We start from the raw sequence: 15,451 nt of genomic DNA on the forward strand, positions 1-15,451 counted from the left end.
TAGTGCCGCTGCTCAAAGGACGCGCGAGGCTAAGTACCACTAGCCAGAGGTGCCCCACTGGATCACTCTAGTTCGATTGAACTTGTCCACAAGGTATGGGGGCATTTCACGTTCCTAATTGTGCCATAGGGAGAGTGAGTGTGATATATCAGTAATAAGATAAAGACCCGATGAGCATGAGCTCACCTCTCGATACAATAATGAATACTCGATGTTGCATCCGGAATTGAGCTTGGAAATAAGCGTGTCACAGAACGGAAAACTTGGGGCCTGTTCCTCCTGGCCTGCGATTGTGTTTTCGGCCATGATAGCAAATGAAGTATATATATACGTGAGGGGAAAGAGGCGGTTGAGAATTTCTGGGATCCCATGACGATAGCGCTCAGACTCAGAGAGTGGAGTCCGCAGTCACCACTCGCCACCGCGTACGGCGTAGTCAGAGCCGCCCATATTCATATCTGCTCCAACCTCGTTAATCCAATACGCCGGAAATAGCAGGAATGTGGACACCGTGGCAATACTTAAGAGTGGAACTGCTGTTGAACCGTGCAATATGTGCAAGGCATGGAAACAAGAGGTAAGACGACCTTCGCATGGGTACACGAGGCGTTCAAGGACTAACAGTAACCTGCACAGGAATTCGTATGAACGAAGCTAGGGACGACAAAAATGGCTCAGATAAAACGGAAGAGTACTCGAAAATCAAGAGCAAGATAAATGGATTTTCAGAGTCAAGTCAAGTGCTTCTCAAGGTGTTGGAAGAAGTTAAGGATATCCATCCTTTCATTGGTGTGACATTCCCGACTGCTTTCTAAACATCATTGACGTCTATATCTTTTCAAGGGGTTGCTGTGATAGCTTTTAAGGCAGTGGTCACTTTAGAGCTGAAGCGACGCGAGAACGACGACAAAGTCGTATTTTTGTTGGTGAAGATGCAAGATTTGATGGAGACTCTGGTGCAGTATGTCAATCCGATGATTTTTGTTCATTTAACTTGTCCTTTTTTACTTCCAGACTTCGAGCCATACCTTCTGATCAAAAAACATCAGATCAGCTTTATACGGTGGAGGAGAAACTCGCCTCGTTATGTGCGAAGATTGAGAAGGACATCCAAGGGTGCGGAAATCTCTGCGACACCTTCTCAAAGAAACGGTTCTTAGGTATGTGGTCTCGTCTCTGGCATCGCCTTATTATCATATTAAAAGAGACTGGCAGTCAAGTTACTCAAGGGGTCCATCTACGAGATACGGCTAGAAGAAATGGCACAGACACTTGACGAGCGGCAGAGAGAATTACAGTTTGCGCTTGGTCTCTTCACGGCGCGTGGCATCCAATCTATAAATGATACTCTACGTTCAGCCCACGATGACATCAACATGCTACTTTTGCTACAAATGCTACAATCTTCTGCAGAAAAAGAGTTCTTGGACATCGTCAACGCAAAGGGCGGGCCTTCCAAATGCATGCAAGATGAGGAGATACTGTCGGAATTGATCCAAATTCGACGCGGGTGAGGCTCATTGTCAGTGAAGACGACTCACTGTCTAACGGAACGCCACAGCGCTAGCCGAGAGCTACCTACAAATCCTGACCCAGATGCAGATGATGCTTCAATCACTCCCCAACGAGTATCTACACACGCACACCATATTTCTCCCACTTACCCTCCGCAGCCCACCTCACGTTACAATCATGAGATGTACGGCTCGAGACACAGATCGAGACGTACCCATTATGGTCACGACGAATATGGTGAGGGATATGCCCCCGAGCCTCCGCGGACTTCCCACCAACGGTCGCACGCTACTCCTACCCGTTCTGCTGCTCCCGGGTATCGCTCCCACTATCACCATCAACACAGGGGCACATACGCCTACGACTCTGACGACAAACATCCTTCTGATGCCGAGATCAAACAGCTCAAGGAGGAACTAGCTAAGGACGTTGACGAGGAACTGAACCAAAATCAAGATGTGTTTCTACGCAAGTTCCAAGAGCAACAACGGCAACTACTTGTAATTGAACTGACTGTGGTTAAGCAAGGTGATAGGGTGGTGCGAGAGGTACGTAGCGGGCCACACGACAGAATCTATCATGAGGCTAGTTCTCTTCAGTCCCGACCGTGTTATTCCTATTGAGCTTTTGATGTTTCAGGAGTTGCGGAGTATTTGGAAAGAGATGGTATTAATTTCATTCGCGTCGGCGGTTCCTGGCTCATCTACCACGTTTCGATTCTAGGGGTGGAAGTTGGTTGTGCCTACAGTCGAATTCGTTCGAACACTCCATGACTATTTCGTATCGCAACACCAAGATATGCAGATATTGGATGACCATTTTAACCGTCCTCCCGAACCGGGCTCGACTCCGGAAAATGAAATGGCTGCACTATCAAGGTCTTTGAATGCTGCCAAACAACGTTCGGAAGAGAAATGGGCTTTGAAGAGTCTGCACTACACGAAATTGCAACCCGTCGCTGAAGCATTTGATGCCGACTACAGTGGGTATGTCAGTGTATGGGAGGCTAATCAAGTGTTATCTTTGCGACCAGATGGATGGAGGTGAGAAAGCCGATTCTTTTTGCCCTACGTAACTAATGAAATCATGCAGTCTTCTTTCGTGGTTAGCGTACTGGGCCTCAGGTTGGTAACGGCCCTGTACCGCACTCCTTCCTCTAACATTGACTTCCTTTAGGAAGACACTCGGCGATAACTCAATATTGCATCAAGATCGGCGACATTCTCGATAATATGCACCTCTTGCTCCGGCATAGAGTTCTTCCTGTCAATCGTCACACAGTCAATCGCTACCTGGACAGGATGAGAACCCTGGAACGGGTACTTGCAACCACTCTTCCATGCGACGAAGCTCCTGAAGGAGAGTTGGCTCTGAGGATCTCTCGTTACACTCAGAACGAGGAGGAAAGGATGGTGCACATTCTGCAGGCTCTGGACTATGAGATCGACGGTTCTGACACCATTGAGCTTATCACTAACCGCTATCAGATAGAGAGGGTATGAAATCTTCCTTGGTTCTCCCTGTGATTCTAATTTCAGTACTTTGCTATCAGAACTTCTTTCCACTCGTTTATCTCCTTCTCAGACGTCATCTCGCAGTTATACGTCTGGCGTGCGATGTCACCCTTGACATTCGAGAGATGGTTACCGCTACCAGCTCTCTCAAAACCATCTTTCAAGCTGTCAAATCTCGCGTGTCAACGTTGAAGGGTAGGTCCTTCCATCTCCTTCATGAAGATACAGTCATTCATCGTTCCATCAATGGTAGTCATGTTTCTCGATGATTCGACCTTTTCTTCCTTCCTGCAAACATTTGCCTTTGGAATGGTGAGGGTCTCATGTTATAGGCACGACCAATGGAACTGATTCCCTGCAAAAAAAAGTACTACGGAGTGTATTCAAACACGGTGGTCCTATTTCCCCCCTTGAAAGAAAATGAAGACCAAGAAACGGGTGATACGACACCTGCGCCTGTCTCATGGCTTACGCATAAGCCTCCCAAGTTGACTGATACTGCGCCCCTGCAGTTTTACTCGCCTGAAGATCCGATCCAGTTCGAATCATGCATTGGAGATCATGTGAATGGTTACTGGAGTGGGTACCTCACGGGTAGCGATAAAAGAAGCCCGAATACAAACAGATTGCTTCAGTTCCGGATATCGAACTGGAAGGGTAGCAAGTTTGAGGGTGATGGAAGTTATTCAGAAGGAGAGATCAGTGTAGAGGGGTCTTATGACTCGAAAACTAATGTTTTGGAGGCGACTATCGTCGGGACTGCCGATATCAACAGATCCGAATCGGGAGATTCAGACTTGAAAGTTTTCATCTCGGGATCGGTGGATACGATATCGGTAAGTTACATGCTTAGCTTTCTGACACAAATTTACTTAACGTTGTAGGCCGGGCATCTTGGCAAGCAATATCAGATCTCGGGTGTTTGGAATACTTCGAAGGAGGAGGGTTCCATAACTCTACGCCAGACTCCTGCCTGGACATATCAATTCCGACAACGGTATCCAGGACAAACCACAAATGAAAGATGGAAATTCGCCTTGCAAGCTGTTCTCTACAGAGTACGAAGCAAACGCGGAATCCTTCATAAGGCCTTCTGTGTTGAGAAGCTGAAAGAAATCCGACAATCTGTGTATTCTCTCAAGCAACAGATGTTAATCGAGGCTTCTGTAAGCGAAGACGCAGAGGACATCTTGAGCAGATTGGCGCCCTCAGATTCGAGGTTGTGTCACTGGCTCGCTCGATTCGCTATCTGGCCCACGGTACATTTGTGAGTGGTTAAGCCTGGAAGATCATCCCGTTTTGCTTATCGATCGATTTTTTTTGCAGCAACGCAGAGTGTGGATGCGGAAAACCTGTCATCGGAAGCCGGATCTTACGATTCATGGGCCCCGTCTCCTCTCTTGCGCTAGAGGAGGTTTGCCAGCACGAAGGTGGCATTCCTCTGTCTCGCGTGGACGAATGTATAAAAACTGTCCAAATTTTACACAGACGCGACAAGTACGAGCTAACACAGCTCGTTGAACCACTTAGCGAGCAAATCTCTGCTCTTTGCCGCCACCCGGTTTCCGTCGCGGTCATCGGTAACGACAACCCCGTTATTCGTGTCCCAGGAAGACCCACCACCAGATCGGTAATGTCTTTACTTTCACGTCGAATTTCAACAGGTAAAGGTAAACGACAGCCTGGCACACCGGCCGCGCCGAACGTTGGTTTTACTCGTAGGTTTCGTTCATCGTCAGGCTCATCGCAGTTTGTTCCCGCACCTCGAAAAGGAGCGGACGCGTCCCTATCCTGTGTTTGTTGTGAAACCAGCCTGCCTGATGGGATATGGAATGCCATTTCGGTTTGTCTGATGTGCTGTATGTGTTCTCTGCCTTCTTCGAACATTGCGCCTCCTCACAACTAACACATCTTCTGGCATATAGCGGTTCCCGAGGACTCGGAAAAGCTCCTTGTCATGTGTAGCCGATGCGAACTGTTGGGGCGGCGTTGTAAGGGCGATAGCTTTCCGACCCACACTCACTACCACACTCTCTTACAGACAAGACCGTGGTTTAATGGCCCTCTTGGACGGTCAATCATATCCCCAAAATCTCTACGATCGTCTTTCAAAACGCGTATTCGCCGATTATTGAGGAAAGTCAGGCGGGCTCACAGATTCCTGTCGTCTGATACATCGTCTTCTTATTGATGCGGTTTCCAATTACAATTACATAGCATACAAACATGTTCTTCTAGTACGAGTTTTACGCATGACCTCTAACAGGCTTCGGTACATAACTTAAAAAAAACATGAGCTGTCGGATATCAATCAATGCGTGAATAAAGGCTCACGGTTCTTCCAGGTATTTCATCTCGTCTGTCAACTTCAACCCAACGACAATACTTTCATCTAATCGTTCGATACGTCGTACTCCCAATTGGACTGTCGACATTTGCACCAACCTAGGCTAACGCAACTTGTGTCATCGTCTTTCCTCTCTTCTTCGCGATTTCATCTACACGATTAACGATTACCTTGTCAGCCTCGTTGAATTGACGCTCCATAGTTTTTTGTATGCTTCGCTTCGAGTGGTTTCAGTGCCCGACGGTCTGCAGAGAAGGCCGCCAGCAACAGGGCCCCATGGGATGAGACCGATTCCGTTGAATTTGTAGTAAGGAATCATTTCCCGCTCCTAGAAAAACGATCAGTCAGAAAATCTCGAGAAAGTAAATACCACCAACCTCCTCCTCTCTATACAATAACGAATACTCGCTCTGCATGCTTACAAACTTGGTCCACCCGTTCTTCTCTGCTACTTGATTCAAATGCGCGAATTGCCAACAGCGCATTGAGCTTGCACCGATGTATCTGACTTTCCCGCTTTGGACGAGGTCGTGTAGAGCTTTCATCGTTTCTTCAACAGGCACATCACGGTCGTAACGATGAATTTGGAGAAGGTCGATGTATGGCGTGTCTAGGCGTTCTAGAGAAGCCTCGACGGCGTTGAATATAGCAGCACGAGATAGTCCATATTGGTTGATGTATTCTGGAGTGTTGGGAGTAGGTTTTCCTTGAAACCCGGCTGGCGTGTTGGCGACGACGCTGTAGCATTTTGTGGCGATGATGATCTGGTTTCGAGGGATGTTGTACTGTACGTTGAAGAGAAAAGGTGAGCAAATCTTCGTTACAACGGAGATGTAAACGGATACGCACTTGTTTGATGAACCTTCCAATGATGCGCTCAGAAAGGCCGTTGGAGTATGCGTTGGCAGTATCAATGGTGTTGATTCCTCTGTCCCAGGCAGCTTTGAGAATTGGAAAGGACTTTTCTTCATCTAGAATCCAAGGCTACGGAAGACAACGATGTCAGTTCTTTGTACGTTCCAACGGTAATGAATCCATACCCCAGTCCAATCCGGTGAACCAAAGCTCATTGCACCAAGCTATGGGAGTCGAAAATTAGTATGACCTACAAAAACAAAAATTTGAACACGTACGATTGGCACAGAGACTTTCAAACCACATGCACCTAGTCTTCGATATTTCACTTCGATTGAGTTCGACATGGTCGAAGAAGGACAATCTGGTCTATCGAAGCATGTCTTGCACTTGCAGGCACTTAAATACCAGTAAATACCGAGTGCCTCGGTATATAATCCTGAAACTAGCTTTAGTAATTGGCTTGGTCAACGACAGCAGGTCTCACCAAATCGTTTGAATAGGCGGCTATTGACGGAAAGTTGCCGACAGTCAAGATGGATGATTATGGCCAGGAGATTTTGTTTGTTGGAATTGGCTGAAGTCTGGAGTGGTTTTGGAGGCAATGGGTGGCATACAACGACCTATCCATGGCCGCTAAAACAGGACAATGAACGAAAAAATAGTGTCGTCAGTTGAGTAAGGTATGTACGTCTTCGGAAGCGGAAGAGAACCGTTTTTGACCCGAGGGTACAGTCGATTATTCCTGAACTTGTAGTATGGAAGCATTTCACGTTCTTGATTAAGTGTGCCGCGAGGAGTGAGTGGAAAATGTCAGTACCGATAAAAACGAAGGCCAAATCAACGTGTGCTTGCCTCTTCTGAATGCTCGTGTTGCATGCTGATAAACTTGGTCCACCCATTCTTCTCAGGCACTTCGTTCAGGTGTGGAAACTGCCTGGTTCGCATCGAACTCGCACCAACTTTATAACAGACGTCATGTAATGGATACAAGGTTTCCCCAGCCGGTGTATTAGCATCATATCGGTGAATTTGTCAGAGATCGATGTACGATGTAAGTGGTATTGAGACGTTCGAGCGAGGCCTTGGCGAGGGTCGAAGATAACAAGACCATAATGATTATTACGAGGATTTTATGCTGGCGAGCGACGTTCGTGTCAATTCTGAGCCAGAACGGGATGGAGAACTCTACTCACCTTCTCTAGAAACCCTTTGCGACACGCTCAGATTCTCCATTGATACACCTATTCGCAGTGTCGCAGGTGTTAATCGATGATCCCGCAATCCTAAGCAGCTTTCAAGATCTCGAGGGATTGTTCGTCTCCCACAACCCATGGCACCGAGCTTGAAGAACAAAAATCAGACTGCCAATAGAACTTGAAGATGAAAGAGTTGACACCCACATGGACCACGAGTAATGTTACAAGCTCTCTAGCGCTGAGCAAAACCCTGTCCTTCTCCTCCTGTTCCTCTCTGCTCGAATCATAGGTGCTCTGGGCTGTGTAGCTAATGATGCAGGTAGGCTTTTGGGCCACTAGTAAATTTACCGAATATAGTAGGTTTCAAATTTTGGCTAGCGTGAGAATATACGCTTTACGCCCATTACACAGCCTCCTCCCAAGCAAGAACCTTGTACCATGCGTTTCCAGCGTGCTACCATGGCATGCTCGATGTCAAGATTCTAGCTCTTCTAGCTCTGCCTTCTCTTTTTCTTCCTCCCATATCAATGCTATCCTGGCCAGAATCTCCCAAATAACGACTCGGAAGTTACGTTGCTTTGTAGAAAACAACACCCTCAATCACCGTTCACGAAGTGGAAGAATACGGAAGTGCTTAGCGGGTATAAGCTTTGAAGTATCTGATCAGCATGCGCGATGACTCAGGTATCTAGCTGTTTCTGCTTCTACTCGCACCTCCTGCTCATTGCGTTTGTACTTATCGTTATTGCTCATAGAATGGGGTTTTTTCCCGGGAGTCGTGCCTCCGCCAAGTACTCCAGCAGGTTCAACACCCTCGAGAACGCCGGTCTTTGTTTCTCCTGTCGTACTACCCCCGTATCTGTCACCAGCCGCAATACCACCCCATTACCTTTATTCGCCGTTTGTTCCTCAGACTTCAACACCTTTGCCGCAGACCCCGGTTATAACGCCAGGCGTTGTTCCCCTTCCGCCTCCACCGCTCCTGTTTACACCTCCACCCGAAGAAACAACAACAACGTACTTTCCAAGGGCAACACCATCTCCGTCCAATCCACCTGTCATCCCACCAAACTTGTCTTCCCCTGCGTCACAGGCCTCTCCTTCTTCTGTTTCCTCTCATAGCGGGACCCCAGACTTGCACCCCCCTTCCCGCAACTCATCATCACCTGTTCGAGGCATGCCAGCATCTAACCCGGATATTTTTATACCTCCCGAAGTGCAGCCTACTCCTCCACCACAGTCAGATCAACGTCATCGTCGGAGACCAAGTGGTCCACTGGTTGGAGAGAGCCAGGGCTGGGCTTACCCTTTAGATCTCGGCGGGACCGGTTTATCTTATCCAAATCACTCGACACCCTATAATCCCTATACGCCGCTACCGGCGCTCTATCCACCCGCATATGGAGGTTATACACCCTATCCCTATCCTCCATGCTATCCTCCATTTACTCCCCGAACCAATACTGCAAATCTCTATACACCCTATCCCTATCCTCCATACTATCCTCCATTTACTCCCCGAACCAATCCTGCAAATCCCTATACACCCTATCACCCTTATTCTCAATATTATCCTCCTCAGTCCCTGCCACCGTACACTACACCAGTACCTTTTCAAGTTTCTACGATTCATAATTACAATACACCCTACCTCCCACCCACATCCCAACTTCCAAATTATGCTCTACCGGGGGACACACCTCTACCCGCTACATCCGTTCCACTTCCACCTCCCCAACCCGGATTTATATCCCTCCACCCTGACATTTTCACCTTGGGAGGGGGGATGACAGCGTTAGATTGGGATCTTCTCTATCCACCTACACCAGAATATGCAAAGCTCGTTAATCCTCCTATGCCCTATGCCCGTCCAAATTTTTCAGAACCTGCTTTTTCTTCGCCGATGGTGGCGGCTAAAGTCCATTTACGATCTTCGTCTCATCCCGTGCTTGCTTATTGGATGGATATCTGGGGGTGTCTGACGGTTAACGGCGTCCCGACTGTTCGGGGTTTGCTCGAGGGGATATACAGCTATTTACATATGCCGCTTACTCCTTCTGAACTTGAACTCTTGTTATCCACACCGGAGAATAAGGAGAATGTAGCGAGGGCGAGAACGATAAGAGCTAGGGAGGGGTGTGAGTTGGTACTAGGGGGTGGGTATAAGAGATTGGATGTGTTGGGGATGCATAGGAAGTTTGCGGGTGTGTGGGTTGGATCTGTATCTGAGTGCGTGGATGAGCAAGGAGGGGAAGGGAGTGCTGGTGGTGGTGGTGGTGGTGGGATAGAGGTGGAGTTGATGATTGGAATTAGGCCTGTGGGTGTTTGGTCCTGAGAAGATGACAGTTTTAGGGCTCAATCGGTGTTTTTATCTTTGGGAATTTCTAAGGGTTATGCTCTCAAGCCATTCAGGAGGTAAAAAAAACGATCGTTGAACAAGACATGCGAGCAGTCCATGTTTCACCGTTCGACTTTCGTGTTCCGTTTCAACGTCGCGACTGCTTGCGATGAGCAGCTAGCACCTGCCAGTGGGTTACCTAAGTAACGTAGTTACGATTATCATCCGGTTGACGATAGATTGCTTCTAAGATCTTGCACGTCAGGAAGCTTCAACGTTACTTCTCCATTTCTCCGGTGTACAGGAAACTCGCGAAAATTTAATTCTGGTGAAGACACGGAAGCTGAAGAAGCAGGATATTGGGCATTCCCAAGCAACTGCCTTCGAAGCTGTCGTATCGGCGCTCCTTCCCTTCAACCTGCCCTGTGCGGGACTTGGACGTAAACTGTGGCAGAGCTTTTGGGCAGTTTCCACTCTCCAGCATACTCATTCTGAGGTAGTTCGCTAGGTAAGTATGATGCGATTCTTCAAGTCCGTTTCCCGGCAATTTTTGGGTGACGGAGTTGTTGATTTCTTCACGGCAGCCACTGGCTGGAAATACTTTGAGGAAAAGGGAAAGCTGGGCGCCGGCCGCGGTGCGACAGCTTCGAAGAAGACCGTGACTGTTTGGAAACAGGAAGCAACGTAGTGAATATCGAATTTCCGGCGACGTCGATCTATTGACATTTTCTGTCTTCTGCCCTCACCTCTACTTGGGATTTCCATGGACCGGTCAATAGGGAGGTTGGCCTTAATCCAAACCGTAACTCAATCAGCGGCGATTTAGCTCGAAGATTTTACGCATAACTTGCTCTATGCTTCTGTCTGCTTCTGTGGCGTTCGCCGGTGTAAAGCTCATTCCTGGTCCCGATGCAGTCCTTGAATGAGTCTCCCGAGCCCAAACGGTAATTTCTGAAGTCCATTGAACGTGTATGATGTGCAAATAAGTAAAATCCATAAAACGGATATCGGGTGGTGGTTCTGGTCCGTATCGTGCTTTGGGTATGTACAAAAGGAATGAAGAGGAGGGTTGAAGCGAGACATGAACAAAAGAATGTGTGCCTAGTATCAACTCCAAAGTCCCAAGTTTTATATCTAGCGGTGAATGACTGTAACTAGTTATACAAAGGGAGCGAAAAAAGACTACTAATCGTGCTCGTAGAATAAAAAGCTGGAGGATTATTGCGTGAATGTTCGATGGTAATTATTGCAATTTTTTTTAAACTTTCGGGATTCCAGTCTCTCAACATAACTGCCACATCTTCACGTAGTCGCTGTCGCCGGTAAGATGATTAGGTTCAGGAAATTATAGTGGACACAGTCACACTCACATCACGAGCGCCCGCTTCTCAAGGTTTTCTGGCCACGACGGGTACCATTTATCTTTTGCGACAAGAAAGTCTCTCATCGCCGCTAGGGTTAATGTCAAATCAACGCGCTCCCAATCGATATATGAAATCGGAAGCTTACTAGTCGCAGCGCCATTCAACCATGGCTTTTCACCACCATCAGGGAACCATCCATTAGTACCACCGACAGCGACGTTCAGGATGAGGTAGAACCCTGTGTACACGCCCCCAAATGAGCTGGGGAAAGAGTTCCAGATGGTGTGTGAGGAGACTCACGTTGATCAAAAGGTGCAGCTTTCGTCCCGTTGCTCCAAGGATTTTGGAGGTTGATCACTTCGGATCCGTTTTGGATGACAGTAGGGAATTCACCCCGTTCCCAGAAATCTTCCTTTAACTTTGTCTCCAATAAGTAGTGGAGTCGGGTGTCAACATAGATCCGGCTAGGGAATAGAAGACCTTGTAAGTGAACCTAGGTAAGGGTCAAACGAATGTTGGGGAGACCCTACATGAATTTAGGTGTCCACTCCAGCGTGTATGTATGGAAATCGGTGTCATAGGATCCTCGTCTCAATTTCCACCACCCGTAGGTTTTGGCGACGGCGTTCAACCATGTTGTTGGACCCCAATTCAGGGAGCCACGAACGTAATTAGTTCCCCTTCAGAGCGGGTGGGTTAATGCATACCCCAAAAATGCCATGCCGATCGAAATGACTCACTGGTTAGGATAGCTTGGACCGTTTCCTCGAGCCTCCATGAGGTCTATTTCGCCTGCGAACAGAGGGTGTCGACATGAGTGCGCTCCGTGAGGGAAAGCACCGCTTCGCGAAGCGAGCACAAAAAGAAGACTTACCACTTAAAGGCCACGCACCGTAGGCGTTGTCGACAGGCAACATCCAAATGGCAGGCCACATCTAGTAATGAACAATGGGTGGGAGTGAGTTGACGTTTTCGCTGAGGATCAGACAGTCGAGCGACTAACCCAGTCACTAAGGGAAAAAAAACGGGCTAAGTACATCGGTTCCCAAATGAAAAGAAAAGGGATCGTGCTTACCCAGTTGGAATCTTTGCTCTAACCTCCACTTTTCCGAATTTGATACTAGCGCTTTTACGTGTGCTTAGTCTGGCGCTCTGAACGGGGTTGATGATTCTTCCTGCTGTCGCGTTACTGTAGGCCGAACAAGCCTTGTAGTATCCGTCAGCGTCGAATGTGTTGGGACCGATAGGTGAAGTGCCAAGGGAATGAGGAGCGTCGACGGATGATTGAGTATACGTAGCGCCTCGAGTGATATTGAAGGTGCAGTCGGTGATATTGTAAACATGCCCGTCGAGGATAGCATCCAGAGGGATACTATCAGATGTCAACGTAGGCAAGATGTACAAGTTCCCGTTTGCAACGAAAGAATTGTTCTCCGATCCTGTAGCCATCGCAAAATCTCCGTTCCTACAGTTGCGTAACATGAACGACCGAATCTCTCGCGACGGTGACCAAGGAGGCAAAAAAACTCACCCGAAACCACTCATATCCACCTCTCTAAAAAACTTTCCGTTATCTCCAAAGACACCGTCTGCACTGTCAAAATTCTCGTCTAGGACGGGGCAAAGATTCTCTGTAATGAACGAGAGACTCTGGTAGTCGAAGTAACACTTGATGGCGCTGACCACGATACCCAGGAAGGCAACGGAGTAAGTGATGGTATATGCGATTCGCGAGTACGGGTCGCGTTTTCCGATCCAAGGCTTCGAAAGAGCTGAGTTGTTACCCAGCATAGTGGACTTTGGTCGTTCCCGTCGGATTTTTGTTACGGAAGGAGCGCTGTAGATCGTCAATGGTCTTGAAGGAGGAGAAGCAAATGCCTCTCGTTTTGTTGAAGCAGTAGATGGCCGACTGCCATAGATAGAAGACATTCCGGTCAAGTCAGCGATACTTCCTGTGAGGGAAGTTATACCACTGCGAGTTCCTGGACGAGAGTCGGCGTAATAAGGGTAAGACTGGCCAGAAAAGCTGATGACACTAGCTGGTGGAGTGGTGGGATTCATGGTATTAGTTGTTTGGCTAGGAGGCGATTCGGGCGGTGATGCTGTCGGTGATGTACCGTGTCGCGGTTGGTTGACAACTGAGTATGTAAGTTCGACCTCTCCATCTGAGTCTACAGTCTCAACAACTCCCCCTTGAGGCCGAGAGAATTTACTATCTTGAACAAGGATCGGCGGTGGTCGCGATGCTGTCATGCTGAAGGAAACGCCGTCGGAAAAGAAGAGGGTTTTGAGGAGTGACGCTCCTGGACCTTATAAGAAAGCGAAGAAAATGTCAATCTTTTTCCATCCAAAAACGCAGCCGAACATATAACCGTTTGTGCTGTCAACTACTGTCTGAAACTTCGAGGTGGAAAGAAAGAAAGCCCTATCAGTTCCTGAAGTCAACCTGAGGCTCAGCGTTGTGCTCAATGCTGATGGGAATTCCGAGAAAGGCAAGTGATCTGAAGAATCATTTCGTTTGCATCTACACACGGTCCATTAATTCGGAACCAACTGCGCAATTAAGAACCTTACCGGAAATTGAAGGCGCCACTGTTTGCAGCTTGCGAATCTGGCGAATCTGCGAATCAAAGCTCAGGCTCCCGTGATTTCATGAGTCTGAAAGAGGCAACGATGGCACAAGGTGTGTTTTCGTGTCCTGCCCGTTCCGCCGAAGGCTGGTAAAAAATCAGATAATTATTGAATATCAGGGTCCGTTCCTGCGATGTGTGATGTAAAATCATATTCCATATTGTTGTCTGAAGAACCACAATTGATTTTGAACAGGTGCGGGAGCCAGACTGGCAGAATGATACGTCAGATTGGTGTCTCTGAGGTTTGTGTTGTTGGGTGTAAACAAGCCTGACTCAAAACCTTGAGCCATCATTCGTTGTGACTGATAAGACTGATAACAAAATAGGACCTGACATACATATTCCGTAGGATACTGGATAAAGCAAGCTTCTGAAGGCCGCTCGCGGTCTAGTGCATCCTAGGCACCGACGACGTTAGGCCGCTCGTGGACGAATGTTGTCGTTCCTATCACCGCGAGAACAAAACTGAACATGAGTCGGAAGATAGAACGGAAGGTCTTGGGTCGTTCGAAATTTTAATTTTACCGGGTGTCTATCTTCAAAACTTCAGCATTGCCCGTGTCATGAGAGAGTTGGCTCGGCGATGCAAGCCCATGGGGGTTGTTCGAAGTATCAAAGCAGCTGAACAGCATTCAAGCACTGGCAGTGGGAAAGAGCGTCGGCCGCAATGTAAGTGTAAGTGTGGAGAAAGGTCATACTTGGTACGAATTTCCGAAAATAGTTAGTGTTTCCAAACTCCGATATAGTGCCGAGGCCGTGGGAATAACACATTAACTCACATGTACTCCTCGACCCCGACCTTCCCATTTCCAGCAAAGCGCGAAAATGAAGGAGAACTTGAGCCGCTGTCTCCTCGTATATATCCCCTCAAATTCCGTATCGAACTCGTTTCCCTTGAGCGGATAACCCATCTCAAGGCGCAATTGCTGAGGACCTTGAGAAGGAACCTGTGGCTCGGGTCGTACGAGCTCGCTTTCCCTTCTGTTCCTCTAAACTCAATCCTCTTTCCGCGACCTGCATCCAAATCTATGCCCAGAGGGAGGAGCTGTTGACATCTATAATAGACTGGTGAGGTCCTAAGAATGGTTCATTGATGGCCCGTGCCTCCGACAGCCTCAGGACAGCCTTGGTTTTCTTTCCAGTATTAAGCGCGTGCGGGCCCCACCGCCGTCGAAGTTCTCATGGCGAAGTCCAGTCTCAACCTGGTGCTTCTTGAAGTTCCACAGCCGCCATGTTGCCCTGAACCTACCCTTCTCTCCTGCCCTGACGATTTACCAGCTACTTCCAGCATTTCTTGACGCCAAGCCGTTTCCAGAACAAGGGGTTTTGTTGTCTTAACGTCGGTATTATAGCGATGAAGATACAACTACATATCTTGTCGTCTTCACCTCGGTATCAAGCTGACTATATATATCACTACAGGATGAATGGTCCTGGCTATTTAATGTCCCCTAACGATTGTATGTCCTTAGTCCGTCATTTCGGTGAATCCCCCAGGTGCCTGTCCTGAAAACTTACGACAAGTCCATTCGTTGATTTCAAAGCCCCGAGAGGCACAAGGAACGGTGGGTTTTTCATTATTCTGTCCAGCATTCCGATGAGTCCCTCTGGAGCTAATGGTATCAATGTCATTCCGACTGTCTGCCACACGCGTCGCCGTCCTGTATATTATACATGAGCACCCAC

The 15,451-nt window shown here is 48.0% G+C and overlaps 6 protein-coding genes across 6 annotated transcripts; 3 read left to right on the forward strand and 3 right to left on the reverse strand.

Moving 5' to 3' along the window:
• Positions 1–39: 39 nt before the first annotated feature.
• On the reverse strand, positions 40–306 carry E1B28_013277 (uncharacterized protein; the record flags this gene model as incomplete). The annotated part of the gene is made up of 2 exons (XM_043158423.1): positions 40–114; positions 187–306. The coding sequence occupies 2 exons, from the start codon at positions 304–306 to the stop codon at positions 40–42; spliced, it is 195 nt and encodes a 64-aa protein (XP_043003770.1).
• A 105-nt stretch (positions 307–411) lies between these two features.
• On the forward strand, positions 412–5,157 carry E1B28_013278 (uncharacterized protein). Its single transcript, XM_043158424.1, has 17 exons — positions 412–577; positions 637–789; positions 844–961; positions 1,015–1,160; positions 1,216–1,510; positions 1,562–2,099; positions 2,155–2,181; positions 2,239–2,558; positions 2,608–2,639; positions 2,692–3,011; positions 3,068–3,224; positions 3,283–3,341; positions 3,398–3,865; positions 3,914–4,296; positions 4,356–4,888; positions 4,955–5,020; positions 5,071–5,157. The coding sequence occupies exons 1-17, from the start codon at positions 565–567 to the stop codon at positions 5,085–5,087; spliced, it is 3,645 nt and encodes a 1,214-aa protein (XP_043003771.1). The 5' UTR covers positions 412–564; the 3' UTR covers positions 5,088–5,157.
• A 385-nt stretch (positions 5,158–5,542) lies between these two features.
• Positions 5,543–6,578, reverse strand: E1B28_013279 (uncharacterized protein; the record flags this gene model as incomplete). Its single annotated transcript, XM_043158425.1, has 5 exons — positions 5,543–5,704; positions 5,754–6,161; positions 6,226–6,360; positions 6,417–6,455; positions 6,510–6,578. 5 exons carry the CDS (start codon positions 6,576–6,578, stop codon positions 5,543–5,545), a joined length of 813 nt encoding a protein of 270 aa, XP_043003772.1.
• Positions 6,579–8,098: 1,520 nt separating this feature from the next.
• E1B28_013280 (uncharacterized protein) lies at positions 8,099–9,849 on the forward strand (the record flags this gene model as incomplete). The annotated part of the gene is made up of 3 exons (XM_043158426.1): positions 8,099–8,114; positions 8,186–9,747; positions 9,820–9,849. The coding sequence occupies 3 exons, from the start codon at positions 8,099–8,101 to the stop codon at positions 9,847–9,849; spliced, it is 1,608 nt and encodes a 535-aa protein (XP_043003773.1).
• A 36-nt stretch (positions 9,850–9,885) lies between these two features.
• Positions 9,886–10,276, forward strand: E1B28_013281 (uncharacterized protein; the record flags this gene model as incomplete). Its single annotated transcript, XM_043158427.1, has 2 exons — positions 9,886–9,958; positions 10,020–10,276. The coding sequence occupies 2 exons, from the start codon at positions 9,886–9,888 to the stop codon at positions 10,274–10,276; spliced, it is 330 nt and encodes a 109-aa protein (XP_043003774.1).
• An 858-nt stretch (positions 10,277–11,134) lies between these two features.
• Positions 11,135–13,385, reverse strand: E1B28_013282 (uncharacterized protein; the record flags this gene model as incomplete). The annotated part of the gene is made up of 8 exons (XM_043158428.1): positions 11,135–11,370; positions 11,433–11,596; positions 11,663–11,812; positions 11,873–11,924; positions 12,007–12,067; positions 12,136–12,142; positions 12,208–12,597; positions 12,664–13,385. 8 exons carry the CDS (start codon positions 13,383–13,385, stop codon positions 11,135–11,137), a joined length of 1,782 nt encoding a protein of 593 aa, XP_043003775.1.
• Between the last annotated feature and the right edge of the window lie 2,066 nt (positions 13,386–15,451).

Source organism: Marasmius oreades, chromosome 9, assembly GCF_018924745.1.
Source record: "Marasmius oreades isolate 03SP1 chromosome 9, whole genome shotgun sequence".
NCBI lineage: Eukaryota > Fungi > Basidiomycota > Agaricomycetes > Agaricales > Marasmiaceae > Marasmius > Marasmius oreades.

Excerpts from the sequence above, each read along its gene's own strand:
- E1B28_013278 (XM_043158424.1), top strand. Across the intron at positions 1,161-1,215 it reads CTCAAAGAAACGGTTCTTAG|TCAAGTTACTCAAGGGGTCC; the intron begins GTATGTGGTCTC and ends AGAGACTGGCAG. Across the intron at positions 3,866-3,913 it reads GATCGGTGGATACGATATCG|GCCGGGCATCTTGGCAAGCA; the intron begins GTAAGTTACATG and ends TTAACGTTGTAG.